This window comes from Hemitrygon akajei, chromosome 22, assembly GCF_048418815.1.
Source record: "Hemitrygon akajei chromosome 22, sHemAka1.3, whole genome shotgun sequence".
NCBI classification, from domain to species: Eukaryota; Metazoa; Chordata; class Chondrichthyes; order Myliobatiformes; family Dasyatidae; genus Hemitrygon; species Hemitrygon akajei.
In genome coordinates, this window is record NC_133145.1 from 35,682,847 (window position 1) to 35,705,612 (window position 22,766).

Genomic DNA, 22,766 nt, shown 5'->3' on the forward strand with positions numbered 1-22,766 from the left:
ATGCACTTTGAACAGTGAAATTTTCCTATTTAACTGCACTAAGTGAGCTGAACCATGTAGGTAAAATGGGGAGGGTGTTTTTATGCAAATTAAACAGTCCATTTTCTTTGAAGTATGTACAATAATATTTAAAATATGTGAACATTCTACTGTCTGTTGTGATGAACTAATAGTCTGTATTAAAATATGTTTATGAAATATTATTGCTTGGAGACATAGGTGTTCTGTAATTTCCCTGCTGTTCTAACTAAGTTGGGCAAAGCCAAAGATGTCTAAGTTCATCTGATTAGGAAAGGTGTGTACTGATTAATGGGAGTGTTTCATGAGGAGTTGGGCCGTGTAAAAGAGCTCCTTTTGCTGATCTTTGAATGAAGAATTTGTGAATCGGTCAGCTTCCTGTGAAACTGCACTTTTTTTTGATTATTGAATACAGTGGAAGTAACCTAACTTGTTCCTAAGGACTCTTACTGTATGCAATTCAGAAATCAGCTATGAAGAAAAGTTCATTTTCGGGTGAGTCAAGTGATTTTATTTGTCTGATATATTGGAAGGACAGTCAGTCCATTTGAAAGTCATCAATACAGGATTTTAATTTTTCTTCTGGTAGCAAGAATTGGTAGAAAGTTCTTATGGGTTTATATACAGTACTTGAAATGAGTTACAATTTTTTTGCTCAATGGATTGCACTTCTTTTAGAAAATGAATAAATAAAAAACTCTGTAAAATTTTAATTAAAAATAAGTAATGACTAAACTTTCATATCAGCTTTCCGTTTGGCCTCTGATGACTAATTGTAAAGGCTGTTAACATGACTATGCCCATCCCAGCTTGTGTGGAGTTAATTACAACAACTAGGCAGCAGCTGTATCACAGAATTTGATCTGAGCCAAAATGTATACTTCCACGGTTGTAAATTTATTTTGCGAAGTAAATAAAGGAAATGAGTTGTCAGTTCAGTGCTGTGATAGCTCGGCGTATTCATTGCATACAGTTACTCAGATCTGGTTGTTTTATTTAAGAGCAATATATACTGTTCATTTGTCCTCTGTGGCTGCCTGGACAAGACTCAACCTACACGCTGTATAACAACTTCAGTCTATTTATATGATGCATTTTTATAAATACAGATTTTATGTTAAGCACCTCTCTACTTTGATGTACTTTTGATCTAGATGTACAAGTTTGAAAGGTCTTAAATATGATAATACCTTTATCCTATTGTCAGCTGTCTGCATCTTTCTATTCCAAATATGCATATAAAATATTTGGAAGGTAACTAAGTTTTTTGGAACATGTTTGAAACTGTCCAAGTTGCCTACAACTTCTGGTCTTCTTTTAAATATAGCAGTGTTAGCTATTTCAATTGTGGGTTCTTAATATCTTTTTCCAACAGATTCTAACCCATTCAAACAGCTTTTTTAATTTTCTGTACTTGAAAGCTTTAGTTTTGCATTAATACGACAAAGGTATTTTACTGTCTGCTTGCAAAACAGATTCCCTCTGTAACACAGGGTGTTCTGCAGTTGCTGGAAATCCAGAGAAACGCACACAAATTGCTGAAGGAACTCAGCAGAACGGGTAGCATCTGTGGAGGGGAATAAACAGTCAACAATTCAGGATGAGATCCTTTATCTGGACTGGAAAGGAAGGGGGAGAAAATGAATAAGAGAGTGTGGGGAGGGGAAGCAGTAGAAACTAGCAGGTGATAGGTGATCCCAGGAGAGGTAGAAGGTAGGTTGGGTGGGGGAAGAGGGATGAAGTGTGAAGCTGCGAGGTGATAGGTGGAAAAGGGTAAAGGGCTGAAAAAGAAGGAATCTGATTGGAGAGTAGCAGAAAGGGAAGGATGAAGGGCAACAGAGGGAGGTGGTACGTAAGTGAGAAGAGAAGGTGAAAGAGTGAAGCCAGAATGGGAACTGAAAAATGAGAGAAGGGGAGGGAGGCAAATACTGGATTAGAGCAATATTTATGCGATTAGGATAGTGGTTACCTCAACGGAACTTGATGTTTTGCTCCTCCACATCGTGCAGCAGAGGAGGCCACAGAGTGCTATTTCAGAATGGATATGGGAAATGGAATTAAAATGGAAGCAGAATTAAATCACTCTGCTGCTTTCCATCTAATTCATTTTTGTTAAAAGATGTACTAAATTCTTTTTAAGCAAACAATTTATGATTTTGGGATGTGGCAAGTACCTAACTTGACGTAGCAAGCTTTTCCCACATCAAAAGGAAAGTCAAATTGAAGTATATAGTTATTATTTTCCTTGGTGTACCCAAGTTATTTTAAAAGAGCTTCTTGATTGCAACATTCAAAATCATTCGGCAGAAAGACATACTCAGTTAATGAATTGTTTTGCTATAAACTCCACTGCTTACTATAACAATTCTTTCCATTTGAGCTCTGCATATGAGATTATTGGCAACCAGCTAAAAACGTCTGACCTGGAAGGTTTTAGCTCATATATTGAAATGCCTGAGGAACCTCTTCATGTCCGTGTTCAGTTTGCAGTATATGGCACATGAAGGATAAGTGAATCTTTGTGTTGGCAATGTACAAAGAACTACAGTACAAAATGCTCAAGTTTATACTATTTTAAAAGTCCTACAGTATTTGAATAAATTGAGTGCTAACTGCAAATACAATGTCAAATCTGTAGGAGCATGTTACTAAAGATAAATGTTCTCACTTGAATCTAAACTCCACTTATATGAATAGTTTAACATTTTCTGAACTTGCTGTGTTCAGAAAGTCCTCCTCGAACACACTTTATTATCACTTTTTTAACACTGATATTGCAAAATTTTTGTGATGATGCAAATCAAAGTTTTCTCTTTGTATCCATATGTACACATTATACTTTACCTATTTTATGGGAAGTTGTATTTAAAGCAATGTTTGCTTTTAATCTTTCTGCTGAAATCCTGGATATAGTTGACTGGGTCTTCATTTGATCCACCATACTGTATACATATAAAGTTTGAACATCGCTATTTTTTTGAGAAGACACTTCTAACAATGCAGTCTATCCCTTGTTTATATATGTAGTTTGAATTCTGGTGTGTCAGCAGTTAAACTTTATGCACCCCAGCTGTTACGTGAATGAAAGGCATAACCTCACATTTGGCATAAACATTTCTAGGATGGGAAAATGTGAGGATGGCCAACCACAGGCAGAGTTTTCCTCCAATCGCTGCGCTGGTTCTTGGAACAAGAAACTTCAATTTAGCAAAGTAGTGGAAGACTTCCGTCACTTGTAGTTCTCAACTCAAGTAAACACTATTCTTTCGGAGAGGGGAGAAAATTCAGAGAGATGTATTTTCTAAGAATTTTTATGAAGAAATTAAGAGATTTTATTTACTGCCTCTTTAAGAACAAAATTGACTCCAGTATGGAAGAAACTAAGCATGGTGTGATAGGAAAACTATTGACCATTCTCTGGCCATCAGATTTAACATAGTCATATAGGGGAAAAGGGTGGAGACCTGGTTTTAGAAGATGTATACAGATGATGGAGGTGGTAGAGTAAGGCAGTGCATATTTTTGATTGGGAAAGATGTTGACCGGGGAGCCAAAGGAGGAAGTCTTAATTGGGGAGGGGTGGGTGCAAATGTGCAGTCATTGCTGATGTTAAAGATGGTAGTAGGATCCCATTAACAAAACCACTTATTCATTTCAAGGTAGCTTTGGAATGGTCAGAGGGTCCATTATTAGCGACACCCAGCATAATTTCAACTTGCAGTGTTTTTAAAATTCACCCAAACCAAAACTTTGTTTTTCTTGTAAAATGTAGCACTTGGTAAATAAGTAAATAAAAAGTTTATGATTCTCATTACAGGTAGTTACAACATGGGTGTGAATATGGTTCTGTAGGGTTCACCATCCAAGATTCAAAGTTATTTATCATGCGCATATCAAAATGTGCAGTTAAATGTGTTGTTTGCATTAACAACCAACAGACCTGAGGTTGTGCTGAGGACAGCTCGTTAGTCTCATCACCAGGCATGCTCTGCTGGCACTGACATACAACGGTTAGCAGAGCAACACAGAACACAACAAGCAACCAAACAACAACAGCCAAACAAGTTCCATTGCTCCCACCTACCTACACCCACGCAGACTGGCTGCTTTCGGCCTCCAGTTGACTCTGACTCAGATGCACAGGCTGGGACCTCGAGCTCCCCCAGCAGACTTGCAGAGGTTCGCAGACTTGGGCTCCACCCAACAGGGCTCAACATTCAGATTTCGATTTTGACCCTTGGGCATTGATCCTTGGCATTAGACCTAGGATCCACTGATCACTGAATGCTATGCCTCGAACTCCAGACTTGGGGATGATAGTACTCCATACCCTAGGCCTTAAACTCCAGTCTACCAATCTGCAAACCCGGAGGTCACCAGATCTCATTCCTTCTGCCCTCGTAGAACCTGCCAAAAACTCACTGACCCTGAGGGGCGACATCAACCCTCGTTCACACTGCTCTGCTGACCTAACATCTGTATCTGGATGTCCCACATCTGCATCATTGCCCTTTGAAAACAGACATTCCTGACTCTTAAATCCAAGCTCCCCTCTGTCACCAAAACCAATCCCATGAACCAACTAGCAATCAAGAAAATCTGAGCCGCAACTTCGACAGAGATTGCAGCTCCACGCCATCTTCGAGATTCAAGGTTGTTCAATATCATTTCTAGTATGCAAGTGTAAAAGAGAACAAAATAACTGTTGCGCTGGATCCAATGTAGCACAAAAAAAAGTCAGTAAGATAAATAACACGATTGCAGAAATCACAATAAATATAAATAGATTATATTTCTGTAAAGTGATACTTGGCACTTGTCTGTACTTAAGGTGACTGACAGGAAATGATAAAGTAGTGGTGGCGGGGGTGTAGAGGGGTGAGTTAGTGCATGGAGGTGTTGATCAGCCTTGCTGCTTGGGGAAAGTAACTGTTTTTGAGTCTGGTTGTTTAAAGTAAAATTGGATAGGTATATGGACAGGAAAGGAATGGAGGGTTATGGGCTGAGTGCAGGTCGGTGGGAGTAGTGAGAGTAAGCATTCACCATGAACTAGAAGAGCCAAGATGACCTGTTTCCGTGCTGTTATTGTTATTTTAGAACCATTGTTATATGGTTATATGGCTTGGACGCTGCATGACCTCCTCCCTGATCATACAATCCACGAGCTGGGCGGGTGGTGTCCTTCCTTGTTTTGCTGGCTATTTTCCAGCACCTTTCTGTATACGTGTCCATGGTGCCAGGTAGACAGGTGCCGGGGATGCATTGGGCAGTTTTGTCTAGCCATTGAGGAGACTTCCCATCTGCCACATTGCAGTATGCTCTCTACTGCGCGGCTATAGAATGACATGAGCATAGATATGTATAGTCCAGCTCTCTTCAGCCTCCTCAGAAAGTAGGTGAGGTTTCTCGATTCTGTTGAGATGTGTTCGAGGAGCATGAGCGGTTGTAAGCAGTCCTAGGAGTTTGGAACTGCTCGCCATTTCCAACCCCGTGCTGCCGAGGCAGAGGGGGTGTGAGTGGTGCGAGTTTTCCTGAAGTCGATAGCCATCCCCGTTGTCTTTTTCGCCGTGCACAAGAGGTTATTTGCCTGGAACCAGGGTTCTAGCTCTTCCACCTCCTGACTGTAAGCCAACTTATTGCTGGTGATGAGCCCCAGCACTGCCATGTCAGCAGTGAACTTGACAATGTGAAATAGCCTGGCTTCTGTCACTCCATCAGCTGAAATACCTAGACCAGGTCGCTGTCTCCGTGTCTGGTGTCCATAGAATCTCCAATCAATTAAGCACTCCTACTAAATCTGCTGCTGGTGGATTAAAATTAATTTTGTCTAAGAATTCAGCGGTGCCATATTTGTGGAGCTTTCGTTGACTGCAATCCCTGACTAGAAACTAGCTGTAGAAGGCAATGCATCTCTATGTGCTGCCGTTTTTTGATACTTGGTGGGGGGGGGAATAATTACTTTATATTGGGAAGTGCAGTCCCAGATGGGAGAATTTGACTTTGGTGCCATATCATTTTTTGGAATAAGAATACATTTTTGCTGTAAACTCAATTTCCATTGTAAGGAGAGCAGGCAGTTTTAGACAGACTTTCCTAGTTATTCACACAACCATTGTTCATCTGGGTGATCTTATTTTAGTAGATCTAAACCATAACTTTGCTTTTGGCATTGATGGGGAATTTCTGCTAGGGTGAAATTGGCAAGCAGTGCATAAAATACAATCTATAATTCAGATTTGGGTATTTTAGAACTTAGCTCCATTTATTGGTCAGATTTGGTTTGGAGCAATGAAGTGCAAAGCACCAGAAGATATTTGAGGGTTGGGTTTTGTTAAGGTTATCTACTGAAATAAAACACTCCACAGACATGGTATAATTCAAGTGTTTCAAAGAGTCTTAAAGCATCAGCTGTTTTCCTGAGACTCCCTACCGGAATATAATGTGCTGACTGATGTTTGAAAATTACAATAAACAAAGTAAGTTCTACTTCTCTGCAAGTCCTTTGTCTGCAATTCAGCTGGAAATTTTTGAAGCTTAAGCCACATGTTAGCTAGGACCTTGCTCATCACAAATAAACTATTGTAATGACTGTTTGGTTCACCACCTGGTCCTAACATCAGTTTAAAATACTTGGCAATCTTTCCATATGAATGTTTAGGTTCATTAATTCATAGCAATAAGATTCTTGTGTATTTAAATATATGTGAGCAACACACACAAAAAGCTGGAGGAACTCAGCAGGCCAGGCAGCATCGAGGGAGAAGAGTGCAGTCGATGTTTTGGGCTGAAGCCCTTCGGCAGGTCTGAAGAATAAAAGCTGAGGAGAAGGTTTAAAAGGTGGGGGGAGGGGGGGGAGGGGAGAGAGAACCACAAGGTGATAGGTGAAACCTGTAGGGCAACGGATGATGTAAAGAGCTGGGAAGTTAATTGGTGAAAGAGACCGAAGGCCTTGGAAAACAGAAAAAGTGAGAGGAGCACCTGACTGAGGCAATGGGCCAGCAGGGAGATGAGGTGAGAGAGGGAAAAGGAGATGGGAAATGGTGAAGGGGTGGGGGGCATTACTGGAAGTTTGAGAAATCAATGTTCATGCCATCAGGCTGAAGGTTACCCAAACGGAATATAAGGTGTTGTTCTTCCAACCTAAGTGTTGTTTTATCACGACAGTGGGGGTGGCCATGGATGGACATATGGGAATGGGAAGTGAAATTAAAATGGGTGGCCACTGGGCGATCCCGCTTTTTCTGGCAGACGAAGCGTAGGTGCTCATTGAAGTGGTCTCCCAATCTACGTCGTGTTTCACCGAAACACAGGAGGTCAGACTAGGAGCACCAGACCTGGTAAATGTCTGAAGTGTTGCCTCACCTGGAAGGACTGTTTAGTTGAAAAATATATATTTATTTTGAGGTTTACCAGTGATCTCACACCAAAATGTTTAAAAAAGCTTGTCAAAGGCACATTGATGAGTCTATTACGTGCAAACTTGCCCTAATGATTTAATCAGTTTGCCTCAGCAGTCTATTTTACAGGTGACCCTTCCAATGCCACTGGTTCATAAACCAACACGCAATATGTGATTTGCATCTGATGTTTCTCAACGTTTGTACTATTCAAGTAAATAGTGTGACAGTTTTTAAAATTTGGCTCTTTGGTGGTAGGGAGATATTCCGAATATAATGAAAACTTTGAGTGGAAAGCACTCAACCAAGAGTGTTGAGTTTAAAGAGTTAACTTGCATATTATTTGAAAGAAAAGGTAAATTAGTTCTGAAATGTTGCATGTTTGGAGCAATGGTATAAATCAGAATAGATCTTCCAATGAATTCTGTGCCATTAATGTTTGTGTTGGCGTGGTGTTGAAACTAACTGCTACCAGTATGGTCCCAGGCATAATGTGCCCAAGAGAGAATCAGTCCATGGCTGATCTGCATAGTATGGAGTCCACAGCATAGATTATTCAGCATAAAAACAGGCCCTTGGCCCAACTCGTCCACACTAATACAGTTGCCTATGTTACGCCTGAGCGCCCTCCTTTTTGAGAATCGCAAGATTGCTATTAATTCAGGTCAGGAGGCCCAGGAAATGAGAAAGAGACGTTTGGAATGTTTGGCCCTTCGGCGATACAAATCCATGGAACAGGTCATTGTCTTTTGGAGACGTAATTGTGTATTGAGTACTGTACAATTCATCGAAGCCCCCCCCCCAGGCAATGAACCGAGGGGGGTTGGTGGAGGGATTGCATCATCCCAACCTGATTGACATCTGAGACCCTGTGAGTCAGGATAAAAGAGGGTCTGTGGGAACAGCCCCTCAGACACACCAGAAGAAACGCTAGAACTCCTGTAACAGCGTAATAGCAAAAGCCGGTAGAAACAGCCCACGTGCGTCCTTTTCCATTTGCCTCGGAATTGGTGGGTCTTGCCACGGAAGAACGGTTTTAGCTAACAACAAAGGAAAATTCAGCCCCCACCGACTCTCGAAGGATTGACCTCATAAAAGGAATGGGCAAGTTTAACTCTCTCTCTTGACTCCAACCAAAGGCTGCAGCCTACAGATTGAATGAACTAAAGTGACTTTTATATTTCCATCGGACAATACATTATCCCCTAGACAATGATAGAGCTATTTCTTATTGATTATTATTATACCCGCGCTTTTAGATTTAGTATTGATGACGTATATTAAATAGTACCATCAGATTTCAATGGACCTCTCTATCTTTGCTGGTAAGTGACCCAGTTACGGGGTACGTAACACCTACCTTAGCTTGTCCCTATGCCCATAATTGGCCCATATCTCTCTAGTCTAAACCTTTTCTCTTCATGTTTCTGTCTAAACTGCCTTTTAAGCATTCTAATCACATCTGCTGCCATCAGTTCCTCTGGCAGTTCATTTCACAATTCCACTGCCTTTTGGGCAGACAAACTGTCACTCGTGTCCCCTTAAAATAAATCCCTTCTCGCCTCAAACGTATGCCCTCTAGCATTAGCTCTCTTACCCTGGACGGAAAATCTGTGACCACCCATCTTTTCTATGCCCCTTATGATTTTTGTATCTCTCTGTAAGGTCACTCCTCAGCCTCTTGTACCTTTCAATTTTTATTGGCAAGTTCCAGCTCTGAATAACTTAATATCAAATATCTTTACTGGGTTTGGATAAGCTAGTTGCTTTGTGGTGTGAAAACTGGGAGCTAAAGCGTGTGCCTGGGATACAGAATTACCACACCAGGCTTTCAGAAGTTTTAAGCCATTTTCTGCAGGTGAGAAAAAGAAGCAGTTGTTTCTCGGGCTTCATTAGCAACTTCATATGCAGATTCTCTGCTGAGAGTAGCATAAACATTCATTAAACCATTACCTACTATAGACTATTCCTTGATCAATGATCTCTAAGGCCCTATAGGAATCTCTTAAGTCTTCGAAGTGACTAATTGAGCATTCATCTATATTTTGGGTGTTCTCCTGTCATTCATATTATACATCACGGAGGATGAAGATCTTGCCTGCCTGATGTCAAACTCTCTGGTTTCCCACAACTAATAACATTGTTTGGTGCTTTAAGATTGTAATCCCTTTGGAGTGATTCTGCTGCTGAACATGAGATTTTAATATTCCTTGCTTATTTTTGAGAAAACTCCATCGGCTTCATTTATTTATTTTTTAAGAGCCAGGGGTCGGTTATCACGCAACTGAGCTGAATAATAACCTGCCAACTGAGCTCAGCAATAATTCCAACCTTATTACTGTCACTTGAAGCTCAAGTCTCATTCACGGTACATCTCAGTTGCAATATTTTTTAGTTGTCAGATTAATCTACTGGAACCATTTTAATTCAAGCACATTATTAGGTTGGCAATAACGTAGGCGGTTTGTTAAATATTTATGCTAATTGTAAAACCTTTCAAGGTCCATTTTTTGCAAAGGAAGTTCGAAATGGAAGCAGGCACCTCTGTACAAGTGATATATTATCTGAAGTATGGCTGTCAGGCTGGTTTCTTTGTTCCTTTTACTGCTTGCCCAAACCTGTACACTCCTTCCTCCTGTAACCCCTGTGTGATTTAACCTTGGCCTAATCACGGGACAATTTACAAAGACCAGTTAACCTACTAACTGGTACGTCTTTGGACTGTGAAAGGACATTGGAGGACCCAGAGAAAAGCCACACTTCTAGGGGATGTTGGAACTCTGACGTCCCAGGCTGTAATAACATAGTGCTAACCGCTGCAGTGGTTCTCTAGGCCAGGCTAAGATCAGGATTAACATGGGTTCATGTTGTTGGCTTTGATCCTACAGATAGCTCACAGTTCTTTGTCTTGCATTTCAAATGAGGACAGATGCGCAGCAGTGGGAATGATCTTTAACAAGAAAAGTAGGATTAATTGCCAGAGGGCCTTGAATTCTATGTAGGGCCCTGCTCACTTAGACTTGGGGAAAATGTTTTGATTCCTTTTTCACCATCAGGATTTTGCAACTTGTGATATTCTAATATAGATTAAGAGGGATAGTTTTTACTAAATGTTTCTAATTTATTTACAGAATATAGGCACTTTGGCAAGGGCAGCATATAACCTACTAATTTCATTTGAGATGCTGACGAACCAGTTTCTTACTCCACCGCAAGCTATGCAGTGAAGCTTCACTCATTGGGTAATTGTTACACCAGTGTTGAAGGAACAGAAAGATGATGTGAGCCGTATCTTAGCGGCCATGCAAATAAAAAGTAATTAAACATTCTGAACCAAACCTCAAAGACTTGAGAATTGGGAAGTGAGTCACTTGCTCCAGGATATACAGTTCATCATCTGCAACCTAAGACTAAACATTTACATGGATGACCCAGTTATATATTTTATGACAGCCCTGAAGAGATAGTGGGACAGCTGGCATTGAAATACCGATTGAATGCCAAAGTGAGCTGGCTGAACACTGAAATAAAATGAGCATTTGACTTGAATGTTTCTAACGTTTCTTGCTCTTTATCTCATTTCTAGCATCTGCAGATTTTTAGTTGTTATTTGTTGGTCATATTTTCTCTTGTCTATGATCACCATTACTAGGCATTTGTGTGATGTGGTTATTAGTGGTCACTTATTACTTTGCACTGAATAAAGGCACAAATTCTTTCACTTCAATTGAATATGTAATTGTCCCTGTTTACCACAACACAGGGATATCAGGATAGACTCATTTTTACATTGAGATTGAATCATCAGCCGCTCACATTCTCTCCCTGCACATAATCCCTCCACAGCATCCGTCTTCAGGAATCGCCACCCCTCATTTCCTTCAAACCTCTTCACCGACCATCCCTGTCCATTTTCAAGTTGCCACAAAGTTTCCAAGTGATATTTATTTCATTTTATAAGGAAAATCTCTTGATACCAACTTTTTCTTCTAGCTGTTTCTATTGATTGTACTTGTGGACCATGGTAGTGGTATTTTTTAATGAATGTGTATTAAAGTTCAGTGCTTTATCTAACTGACTTTGTCCCTTCCTTTCTCAGCTCACCACCTCCTTTCCCGTTGCCCTCCTCCTCTTCCTGTTCCTCCTGAGCTTTACCAGAGTCCGACAAATTCCGTGGATGTCATAAACCTTTGCAACATATTGCAACCATATTCTATTATGTCTTTTATCTGGATTGAGATATGTCTCTTTCCTCTTGGATAATATGATTTTCCTTAACATTTTCCTTCTGCTTAAGTGGCCAAACTGTAACAAATTGCTTGCTGCTGAATTACTCAGGATGCTGAATCTCCTATCTTTAGTTCATGGGTCATGTTCTTGACATTCATGTTCAAATGTGTTTTTCAAAAGAAATAGTTCCGTATTGCTTGTGTTCAAAGATGATGTTCTATCTTTCTCATAAAATATGATCCATAAGCTATTCTACAACTCAGTCCGGACAGAATATTTAATGTTATTCCAATGTATTTCTTTTATATATAAAGCCCTTGCAGTCAAAGCTTGCTCCAGAAAAAAAAAACATCTTTTTTAAATCAAATTGATTGCACTGTCCCATTCAATAATCCATGATTTACTGAATAGCAAAAGAGCTATCAGTTTAACTCGATATGATTTTCAGAACAATCCATGTGATATTTAGGAGGCACCAGCTGATGATATCTGCCCCAGGCTAAAGGCTATGGTTACCTCATCAGGTAACTGAGGAGAATACCCGGTTATGATGCAAGCGACATCTGGTTCACCAGTGACTAGATGGCAACCGAGAAAGGTCGGTGATGCTGAAAGACAGCTGACCTCCGGGAAAGACTGGCACGGGCACACAAGTGTGAGGCAATTGCAAGAGGGCACCTTACAAGCTATGGGTGAACTAAATACGCAGTACCCCCAGAATCTCCCAAGAGGAGGGGTGAGGATGAGAGGTTCAATAGGATGGACATAATGGCAACGACCAGGTCTGGAAATACGTTAACGAGATGACTCAAGCAAACAACACTGTCTGTGGAGGCATTCATTGCAAAGTGCCATTGCGGCAAAATCTGCAAAAACATCAAAGGCCTTGAGATACACCAAAGCAGGTCCAGTTGTGGAACAAAAGTGACTCGGGTGCAACACACGGTCTGAACATCCGGTGAGATGATGGAGAACTCCGGCCAGGAAGCATCCACCGAGCTGAAGATCTCTACGCATCTGAGCTACCCCAGAGCCAAAGAAGGGACCGAATGAGTGCTCCCTCTAACACCCTAACCCATTCATCGAGGAAAGAGGATCAGGTGGCCCAGATCATCAGACAATGTATCTTGGAATCAGTTCAATGATGACATGGATTGCATCTTGGAAGCTGCATTGGCTGGACCTACAGGAAGATTGACTCCCTCTCAGCTCTTGTGTTCAACTTTGCTAAAGAGCAATCCGGCCCAATGGAGAAGGAAAGGGATCATAAACTATCTTGGCAGAAGGGAAAAAGAGATTCACCACCTGAGAAGTGAAATAAAGATCCTGAACAAATAATTTAAAAACAGTTCACCTAATGAAAAGGAGGGTGTTAAAGATCTAACTAGCAAATTGTGGGAACAGTTGCACAAGACATCATCACCTAGGAGGATTCAAGCTATGCTTCACTTCAACCGACTTCACAACCAGGTAACAAGACCTCCAGAAGGGAGTCCAACCGGATGTAGCATCTCTTCCCATCTTGTTTGTCATGGGTATGAACCTCTTCATATCAGCAGCAGAAGATGTAATCCGAGGCTCAATGTTGGAGCCCAGCATCTGGCAACCTGCAATACAGGAGTTCATGGATGAAATCACAGTAACCACTGTAACCCATGTCCAAGCAAGATGGGTATTGGAAACCCTGGTCAACGTAGCTTCCTGAGCTAGGATGACCTTTAAGGCCAGTAAGTCCAGATGCATGGTGATAAAAAAGGGCAAGGTTACTAGCAAGTTCAGTCTTCAAGTACAGGGAGAAGCCATTCCATCCATAGAGGACAGCCCTGTAAAGTGTCTTGAAAAGTGGCTTAATGCAGCAATGACAGACAGCACCAACATCACCGCCATTGTAAAGCAGACCAAAGAGTGGCTGAAGATCGACAAAACCGGACTCCCTGGTAAATTTAAGACATGGTTGTACCAACATGGTCTTCTACCAATGCTGCTGTGGCTTTTCACGGTGTACGAGTTCCCCATGGCCACTGTAGAAGGCATCGAGAGGAAAGTTAACAAGTGGAGGTGGCTGTGGATCCCCCCAGGTTTTTCTTCAGTGGAGCTCTACATAACATGAGGCCAGCTACATCTGCCATTGTCATTGATAGTGAAAGAGTTCAAGACGGCAAAGTGTAGAGTTCCATTAACACTGAGAGGCTCCGATGTCAAGCTAATAAACCAAGTAGGAGTCGCAAGATCAGGCTGAAAGTGAGCTGCCAACTAAGCCATAGACCAGCCAGTGAGCTCCCTGCAATTGAGAGAGTATTGACAACCCATGTCTGGGATGACAAGGCCTCTGCTCTGCACACTGCCAATGATGGGGGAGTGCAAGCACAAGGGACAGGGGGACAGGTGGGACATGGTCCAGGCAGAGGTAAGAAACTGAGAGGACGAAAGGCAAGTGGCGAAGGCTGTGGAGTTGGGGTCACAGGGCCCCTGAACAAAATGGGATCTTCCCTAGTGTGTGATCACTTGGGCAGAGCTTTGAAGACTGGAGCCTTTCCACATTTCTTTCCTCCTGTAGTCCCTGTATGACATTCTCCCTACAGCATCACAGCTGCATACATGGGAGCTGAGAGAGGATCCTAGCTACAAGCTTTGTGGTCAGCAGGGTTCACTTGCACAAATACCGTCAGGACACTAAACAGCTGTTACCACAAGGACGTTGTAGGTGACGCCATGACAAAGTCCTGCTGTTCTGTGCTGACACGCTGGAGCGAGAGAGGCAGACAGGGCCCTCTCCTTCATCAAAATGACTGCCACATCAGTCACATCAATGAGACCTAAATCTAATCTCCTGCAAACTGCCGAATCTTGGGAGATGAGGGTCAATGCGGGGAGGAGCTGCAGTTCCCGGAGGTGGTGCAAACCACCCTGCAGCCAGACATGGTACTGTGGCCAGATAATCATCCTGGTGGAGCTCACAGCACCATAGGAGGAAGGATGTGAGAAGGCTCACAAGAGGAAGGCCCTGCAGTACCAGTCCTTGGTACAGGAGTGCAGGGACAAAGGATGGCAGGCATGGCTATTCCCCGCGGAGATCGCCTGTAGAGGGTTCCCAGCAAGGTTAGCATGGAGGTTGCTGTGTGTGTTGTGCCTTGATGAAAAGAGCAAGAATCATGCTGCACGCAGGATGGGGGAGGAAGCAGAAAGGGCCTCTTACTGCACATGGAGCAGGAGAGAGGAGTTGAGCTGGAAGTCAGGAGCAGATGGGCAGTGACTTGGCTATCACTGCTGACCCGCCAACTGGAAAGTGTAGTGGTTAAGGGTCAAAACACTCCATGAAGGTTGGGCACCACCTGAGGACATCTGCCCCTGGCCAAAGGCTAACGTTACTTCATCAGGTAACTGTAGAGAGCATCCCAGTGTATGATGCAAGCAGTATGTGCAAGATGAAAAACAGATGTATCCAATAATGTCTCCAGTTCATTGAATAGTGCACCTTCACCCCAAATTGTCATTACAATGAATCTACACACCTTGCTGTGCAGAAATTTTGAAGTATTTGCCATGGATTCTAGTTTACCTGGATGGTTGCAATTATGATCACATTTCCCATTGTTGCCCACTTACTAATGTCCTGTGGTATTCTCTGCTACAAGTGCTTGCATCGGGCAACAAAACTGCCAGCTACTCAGCCACAAGGAAGGACTGTGAATTTTTGATTGGATAATCAATTGACCATTGTATCAATAGCACAGATCAAATACATGTTGGCAAACAAAGGAAGATGTTCAATGTATCTTCAATGTGACGAGCTCAAAGTAATATCGAAGAACTACATATTGGGGGCATATTGCAGATGACATCTTTGCAGGGATGTCTGAGTCGGATTCATCAAGTTGTATTGCACAGACACAGGCCCTTCAGTCCATCACATCTGTGCTAGCTATAAAGTTCCTCTCTACACAGCAGCCAGCCTGTCATGATGTGTCAAATGCTCATCTAAATACTTCACAAATGTTGTGAGGGTATCTGCTTCCACTACCCCTTCTGGTATTGCATCTCAGATTTTGGGCATCAAGGAATAAAGATCTTAAACAAATCCTGAAATCTTTTCAACCCATATCCTTTTTATTGCTGATATCTTTCCTATCTTGTCATCAGGAGCACTGCAAAAAGGAGCTGGAAAAACTTAATTGGACCGGCAGCATCTATAGAGGAGAATATACAGTTGATATTTCAGGTCACAACCCTTCATCAGGACTGGAGAGAAAGAGGGGAGATATCCAACTTATAAAGTTGTGGTAACAGGGTAAAATGAGCTTGCAGGTGATTGGTGGATCCAGGCATGGGGGAGAGAGATTGGCAGATGGAGAAGAGTGAAGATGAAGTCAGAAATGGAAAGGTAATAAGTGGAAGTAACAAAGAGATGAAGAAGATGGAGCCCACTAGGGGAGGACAGTGGACCATCAAAAAGAGGGAAGGAGGAGCTGGGAGGGACATTTGGGCCATGATGGTGCCGATAAGTGGTGACTCTTTGCTTGCATCTCCAATGAGAATCATCGAATATTTCCATTTAGGACTATTATATCTGAAATCCACAGTCACAGTTCTGGGTACTTCAAAAAAATACGATCAGTTTAATCTTTTTTTTAAAAAAATCTATCCATCCTCAAAATTGATGGAATCCAGACAGCAGACTCGGGTTGTAAGCAGTTCCCCTTTACAGAAGTAGGGAATGCATGTTGGACTACAGGTACAATTGAAACGCAGAGGCCTTAGACCTCTTACCACCGCCATTTCCCATGATGAATGATGTCCCATTGATGAATGTCCAGACAGACCCAGGAAAATAAAACAGAAGATCTCAGAGCAAGACTGCAATGCCAGAAGGACATCAGAGACTGGTATTTTGCTTCGTGGTAACATGGCCCACTGCTGCCATTTTGGAAGCAGCACTGCAGCCCAACAGCTTCACTATTCTCCACAAGACAAGTCAGTTGAGTCTTTTAAAGGTAGAAAAGAGGGACTGTGTTTCATGATTAACTCTATAGTGCACAGACATGACAGTTCTGCCTCTGTCCTGCTCACATGACCTGGGATATCCAGCAGTCTAACGTTGTCCACTTTATATGCCAAGGGAGTTTTCTGCCATCAACCTGGTAGCAGTGTACTTTACACCTCAGGCCAATGCCAAGCAGGTAGTCATGACACAGCAGAGCCTGATACCTTCCCTATCATTGCGGGGGATCTCAACCCGGCCTGCTTGAAGTCTCACCTGTGGAACCAGAGAAGCCAACACTCTTGACCACTGTTATACTACTCTCAGGAATGCTTAGTGTGCCATCTTATGCCTGCACTTTGGGAACTCTGATCACTTGGCTGTACTTCTACTCCTGGTGTATAGGCAGAGAATAAAAACGTCAGCACCAGTGGTGAGGACCAAGAAGGTGTGGTCAAAGGAGGCAAAGGTGTGCTTACAGGACTACTTTGAGTCAGTGGATTGGACAATATTCTGGGATTCATCTTCAGATTTGAATGAATATGCCACAGTTGTCACTGACCTCATAAATGCCAATGTGGATGAGTGTGTGCCTTCAAGAACATGCCAGACACATCCAAATCAAAAACTGACCCAGGATGATCCAGGAGATCCCTATCTTCTGGAGGCTAGACCTATGGCATTCAAGACCAATAATACAGAGATAGACCTACAGAAGACCATTTCAAAAGTGAAGAGACAATTCAGACTGAGGTTAGAGACAGAATCTGATGGAGGTCAGCTCTGACAAGATTTGCAAGAAATTACTTCCTACAAAATGAAACCTAATATCATCAGTAGCTGTGATGCTTCACTTGCAGGTGAGCTAAATGCCTTTGATGCACACTCAGAAAGGGTTAATAAAACTACACCTCTGCAAATCCCTGCAACATCTAGTGACCCTGTAATCTGTCTCGGTGGCCAATGTCGGAACATCTTTCATGAGGTTGTATCCTCACGAGGTGTTAGGCCCTGATGGTGTACCTAGTAGAGCACTGAAAACCTATGGCAACCAATTGTCAAGAATGTTCAAGGACATCTTCAGTCTCTCACTGCTGCAGTTGGAAGTTCCCACCTGCTTCAAATAAGGCAACAATCCATTCCAGGGCAGAAGAAGAGCAGTGTGAGTTGCCTCAATGAATATTGCCCAATGGCACTCACATCTCCTGTGATAAAGTTCTTAGAGAAGTTATTCATGTCTAGATCAACTCCTGCCTAAGCAAGAACCTGGATCCACTGCAATTTGCCTATCATCACAATAGGTCTGCAGCAAATGCAATCTCACCAGTTCTCCACTCAACTTAAATCACCTGGACAAAAGGAATTCTCGCTTCAGGCTGCTGTTTATTGATGACAGTTTCGTGTTCAAAACAATCATACCCTCAGTTCTAATCAACAAGCTCCAAAACCTGGTCTTCATCCCCTCTGCCACTGGATCCTTGACTTCCTGACTGGGAGACCACAGTCAGTGCAGATTGGAAGTAACATCTTCCCTTCGCTGACAATTGACATTTGTGCACCTCAAGGATGAATGCTTAGCCCACTGGCCTATTCTTTCTACACCTTCAACTAGCACAGCTAGGCACAGCTCAAATGTCATCCACAAACTGGCTGGTGACACCACTATTGTATGTTGAATTTCAGATGATGATGAGGAGGCATACAGGAGTGAGATAAATCAGCTGGTTGAGTGGTGTTGATAGAACAACCTTCCACTCAAAGTCAGCAAGACCAAAGAATTGATGTGGACTTCAGGGAGGGTAAGTCAAAGGAACACACCAGTCCTCATTGAGGGATCAGAAGTGGAAAGGATACACAGTTTCAAGTTCCTGGATGTCAACACCTCTAAGGATCTACCCTGGGCCCAACATATTGATACAATTGCAAAGAAGACACGATAACAGCTATATTGCATTAGGAATTTGAAGAGACTTGGTATGTCACCAAAGACCCTCTCAGATTTCTACTGATGTACCCTAAAGAGCATTCTAACTGGTGCATCACCGTCTGGTATGGGGAGACTACTGCGCAGGATAGGGAAAAAAAAGCTGCAGAAAGATTCAAACTCAGTCAGCTCCATGGGCGTAGCCACCCAGCATCAAGAACATCTTCAACAGGAAATGCCTGGAAAAGGTGGCATCCGTCATTAAGGACCCCCCCTCACCCAATACGTGCCCTCTTCTCATTCTGCCATCAAAGAGGAGGCATAGAAGCCTGAAGAGGCACAATGTTTTAAGTCACGAAACAACTTATTTCACAACATGTGCTAGTGATATGCCTGATTCTGATTGGCTGATTGAGAAGGTGGGAGTCCTATTTATGACCCTCATAACTCAATATATCTCGGTTGGATTCCCCCATCAGCTTTATTTGCTCCAGGGAAAATGGGCCAGGTGTTTTATGTCCCTTGTAACTAAAATGGTTGATTCCAGGCAACAGTCTGCTGGATTGCTCTGCACCCCCTCTGATGTAATTGCATCCTTCTTATCATGTGGTGACCAGAAGAGTGCACAGCATTCTGTGACGTATTAATGTTTGTACTGTTGTCTAATGCTCGTTGTTCTTTCTGCTTTCTTGCTAATGAAGGCAATGTTCCATATTCCTTTTTAAACACCTTATCTCTTTGCTATGGTCTACGTGGATCCTGTAACATGTACACCAAAGTTCTCAGTTCCTCAATACTTCCTTGAGTTCTTCAATATGTCAGAGCCTTACTAGTCCTCCTAAAATGCATCACATCTCGTGTATTTCACGATTAAATTTCTTCTTTGGTTTCTCTACCTGTACTAACAACTGATCAATAACATTCTTTAGCTGAAGATTACCCTCGGCACAATCAGTAAATCCATCAATCTTTGTCAGCTGTTAACATTGATCAAACCTCTACTTTCATGTGCAGATAGCTATTGCATATAATGTACAGCAAGGGTACCTGTGGTACATCTTTGATCACAAACTGCCAGTCACTAAAGCAAACTCTGAGCTTCACCCACTATCTCCTATCACCAAGGGAATGATCAAGCCAATTTGGTAAATTACCCTGAGTCTTGTAGGTTTTTTATTTCATTGGGCTTGTTTCTGATGTCAGATTTCTGACATGCTTTATTTAAGGCCACATGAAACACATCGATTGCATTAATCTCATTGACACACCTAGTCACCACCTCAAAATTCAATCATTTGAGTTGGATAAGATCTTCCCTTAAGCCATTTTGATTATCCCTGATCAATATTTTCTTTCCAAATAAAGATTAATCTTGTCTGAACAGTCAGATTTTTTCCCAGTATTTTCTCCCACCTCTGATGCTAGACTCACCTGGCCTGCAATTACCTGGTTTATCCCTGAAGTACAACATTAGCTTTTTTTCCAGAGATCTGACCAGAGATTTGAATATTTTGGTCAAAGATTTAGCAATCTCCATTGCTTATCATATTGGCTTTAAATACCTCTGGATATTCTATTCATATAGGGTTCCTTGAAGTTGTTAGCCTTTCACCATCATGGGAAAACACTGGCCTTGATCTTCTCTTCATTTTTGAATACCTCCATGGTTAGACCTACCCAGAAGGAGCTGCTTCCAGTTTTCTACAGGCTTTCTTTGACTGGCCTGCGATTAACTATCTTGTCTATCCATGTTATTATTTATATCTTCAAAACTTATGGAGTATGTCACAACCTCTAAATGTTTTGGTCCACATGCCTCTCTATGCTCTCGAATACTTTTTGTTTGTTGCTGATGCCCTACCACAGGGGCTAGTGCCGGGCTGTGTTCTGTTACTTCCCTTACCCCCCTCACCACCCATCATCACACATTGAATATACATTGCACTCTGCCCAAACAATGAGAACAGCAATATTAGATCTGCTGTTCATCTTCATTACTTGTTAGGCAGATTGTTTTTATAATAAATACCATCCAGCCTTGCTTCTTCTGATGCACTTGGCTTTTCTTGTAAACCTGTCTGATCCTTGCCCACTTTACCTGCATTCACAAGCCTCCCCAATAAGGAAATTCAGGTGCAAATTACTTGCACAACTTGTGAAATGGTTTCAAGATTCAGAAATCTAATGCCCTTGTTCTTGTGCTAGCTCTTCAATCTTACATCCAGCTGACCTACTACTCCTATACTTGGCACATAATGTTTGAGATAATCCAGTCATTACATTGTTAATACAACTTTAATCTCTCACAATACTCATCAATTTCTTATGAAATTAGTACTCATGTGAACCTGCAACATCTGACCATTTCCCTACAATTTTAGAATGTGTTGCAGTTGTTCTGTGATATCTTGACCTTAACACCAGGGAGACAAAACATCATCCGAGGTTCACAGATAAGGCTGTTGAATGTCTGCCCATTCCCCTCACTATGGAGCCAACTACTACCATTGCTAATGTGCTCTTGCTCCTTTTTTTTTGTGTAGGCTGATTCACCTACAGTTCTGCGAAGCTTTGGCTGCATCCACACTCATCCCCCCACCCAGAGGCATATTCACCCCAATGTTTTCCAACATGGGAATCTGCTTCTGGAGTCTGATACTCTGACCAGGATTCTAGCAGTATGTCAGAGGACAGGCAATGTCTTCGACATTCAGTACATAGTCATTTTTCCTATTCTATTCCAGCTGCCCTGGTCCTGTAGTGTAAAAGACGATAGTAACATCATGCTTCACTTTCCTAAGTAGCTAATGTTGCCTGATTTTAATTCAAGAGAACTACTGCCACTTGCAAAGCCAAATAAAACATGAATAAAAATGCAGGAAACCAGGAGCAGCCCTACTAATTGCGGGTAGAGACCAGTAAATGACAAGCCCTGGGAGAGATGCACGGTTGTTCATGGACATTGTAATTATTACATAGAGGTTAATATTTTCAAATGCTCCTAGATGTACACCAAAAATGCGTAAAAGTTCCAGTCTACTGGAAGTATGGCTTAATATCTTGATTCTTAAATGTGCTGGTCCAGCCCAACCCGCAGCAGCTAAAAAGACCTATGAAGTTCTAGACTTTATCAATAGCAACATGGAGTCCTACTGACACTTGCAAGCTCATCCAGACTAAGGCGCTAAATTCTGGTTGCTTCATTATAGGAAGGATGTGAGGGCATTAGAAAAGTTCCTGGAAAGACTTACAAGAATGCTTTCCCTCATCCCAGTGTCAGTTCTGGCATTTATGTCAGCATGCCGTTTCTGGATGTCAGTTCAGCATTCAACACTCTTGTCCCATAGGCCTTGGTGAACAAACTCCTCCTCCTCAGTCGAAATGCACCTCTGTGCAACTGGGTGCTGGATTTTCTAACCAACAGATCTCAGAGAGCCAGGATGAACAAATACTCCTTCCTCCCTTCAGACTCAACACAATTGCCCCCCCCCCCCCCACAGAGATGTGTGCTAAGCCCATTGCTGTACGCTCTGCTAGCACATGACAGCATGGGCAAACACCCAAGTAATCACATCATCAAGTTCACCAATGACACAAGTGGGTGGGGCTCATCAGCAACAACAATGAGATGGCCTTCAGAGAAAAGATAAAAGATATTGAGGCCTGTGCCAGCCAAAAAACCTCTTCCTCAAAGTCTCAAGACAAAGGAGATAGCTATTGACTTCAGGAGATCTCCCATCACTCACATCCTTCTTTATATCGGCGGCACAGCAGCGGAAACCGCAAGCAGTTTCAGACTCCTGAAAGTGCACATCTTGCACAACACCTCATGGTCTCAGAACACATCCTACACAACCAGGAAAGCTCACCGGTGCCTCTAAATTCTGAGAAGACTGAGAAGACCTGGACTATACATATCTACGCTCGTGCCCTTCCATAGCATCCTAACATGCTGCATCACATTGCGTGGTATGAAACCTACACAATGGTGGACAGCAAGGCTTTACAATGTGTGCTGAAAACTGCCCAGTGTATCACCCACACCAGTCTACCCGCCATTGTGGACACATATACAAAAAAGCGGCAATAACATCAAGAAGGATCCACCCCCCCCCCCACCCCACCCTTCTCAAAGACTGTTTATCCCTCTCCCATCAAGGAGGAGGCTACATTGCATCCACATCATGACCACCAGACTCAAAACCAGTTATTTTCCCCA

General features: G+C 42.4%; 1 protein-coding gene across 3 annotated transcripts in view; it reads left to right on the plus strand.

Moving 5' to 3' along the window:
* Positions 1-313: 313 nt before the first annotated feature.
* The window catches only part of LOC140714630 (septin-9-like), a 307,344-nt gene continuing 284,891 nt past the window's right edge, over positions 314-22,766 (plus strand). For 2 of the 3 annotated variants that reach the window (XR_012095957.1, XM_073025984.1), the window contains exon 1: positions 314-513. Coding sequence is in view for 2 of the 3 variants with exons in the window: in XM_073025984.1 (XP_072882085.1) it covers positions 492-513 (22 nt within the window). In the remaining variant the exon portion in view is untranslated. The remainder of the gene's footprint in view (positions 514-22,766) is intronic. The other variant, XM_073025987.1, reaches the window with a different exon arrangement.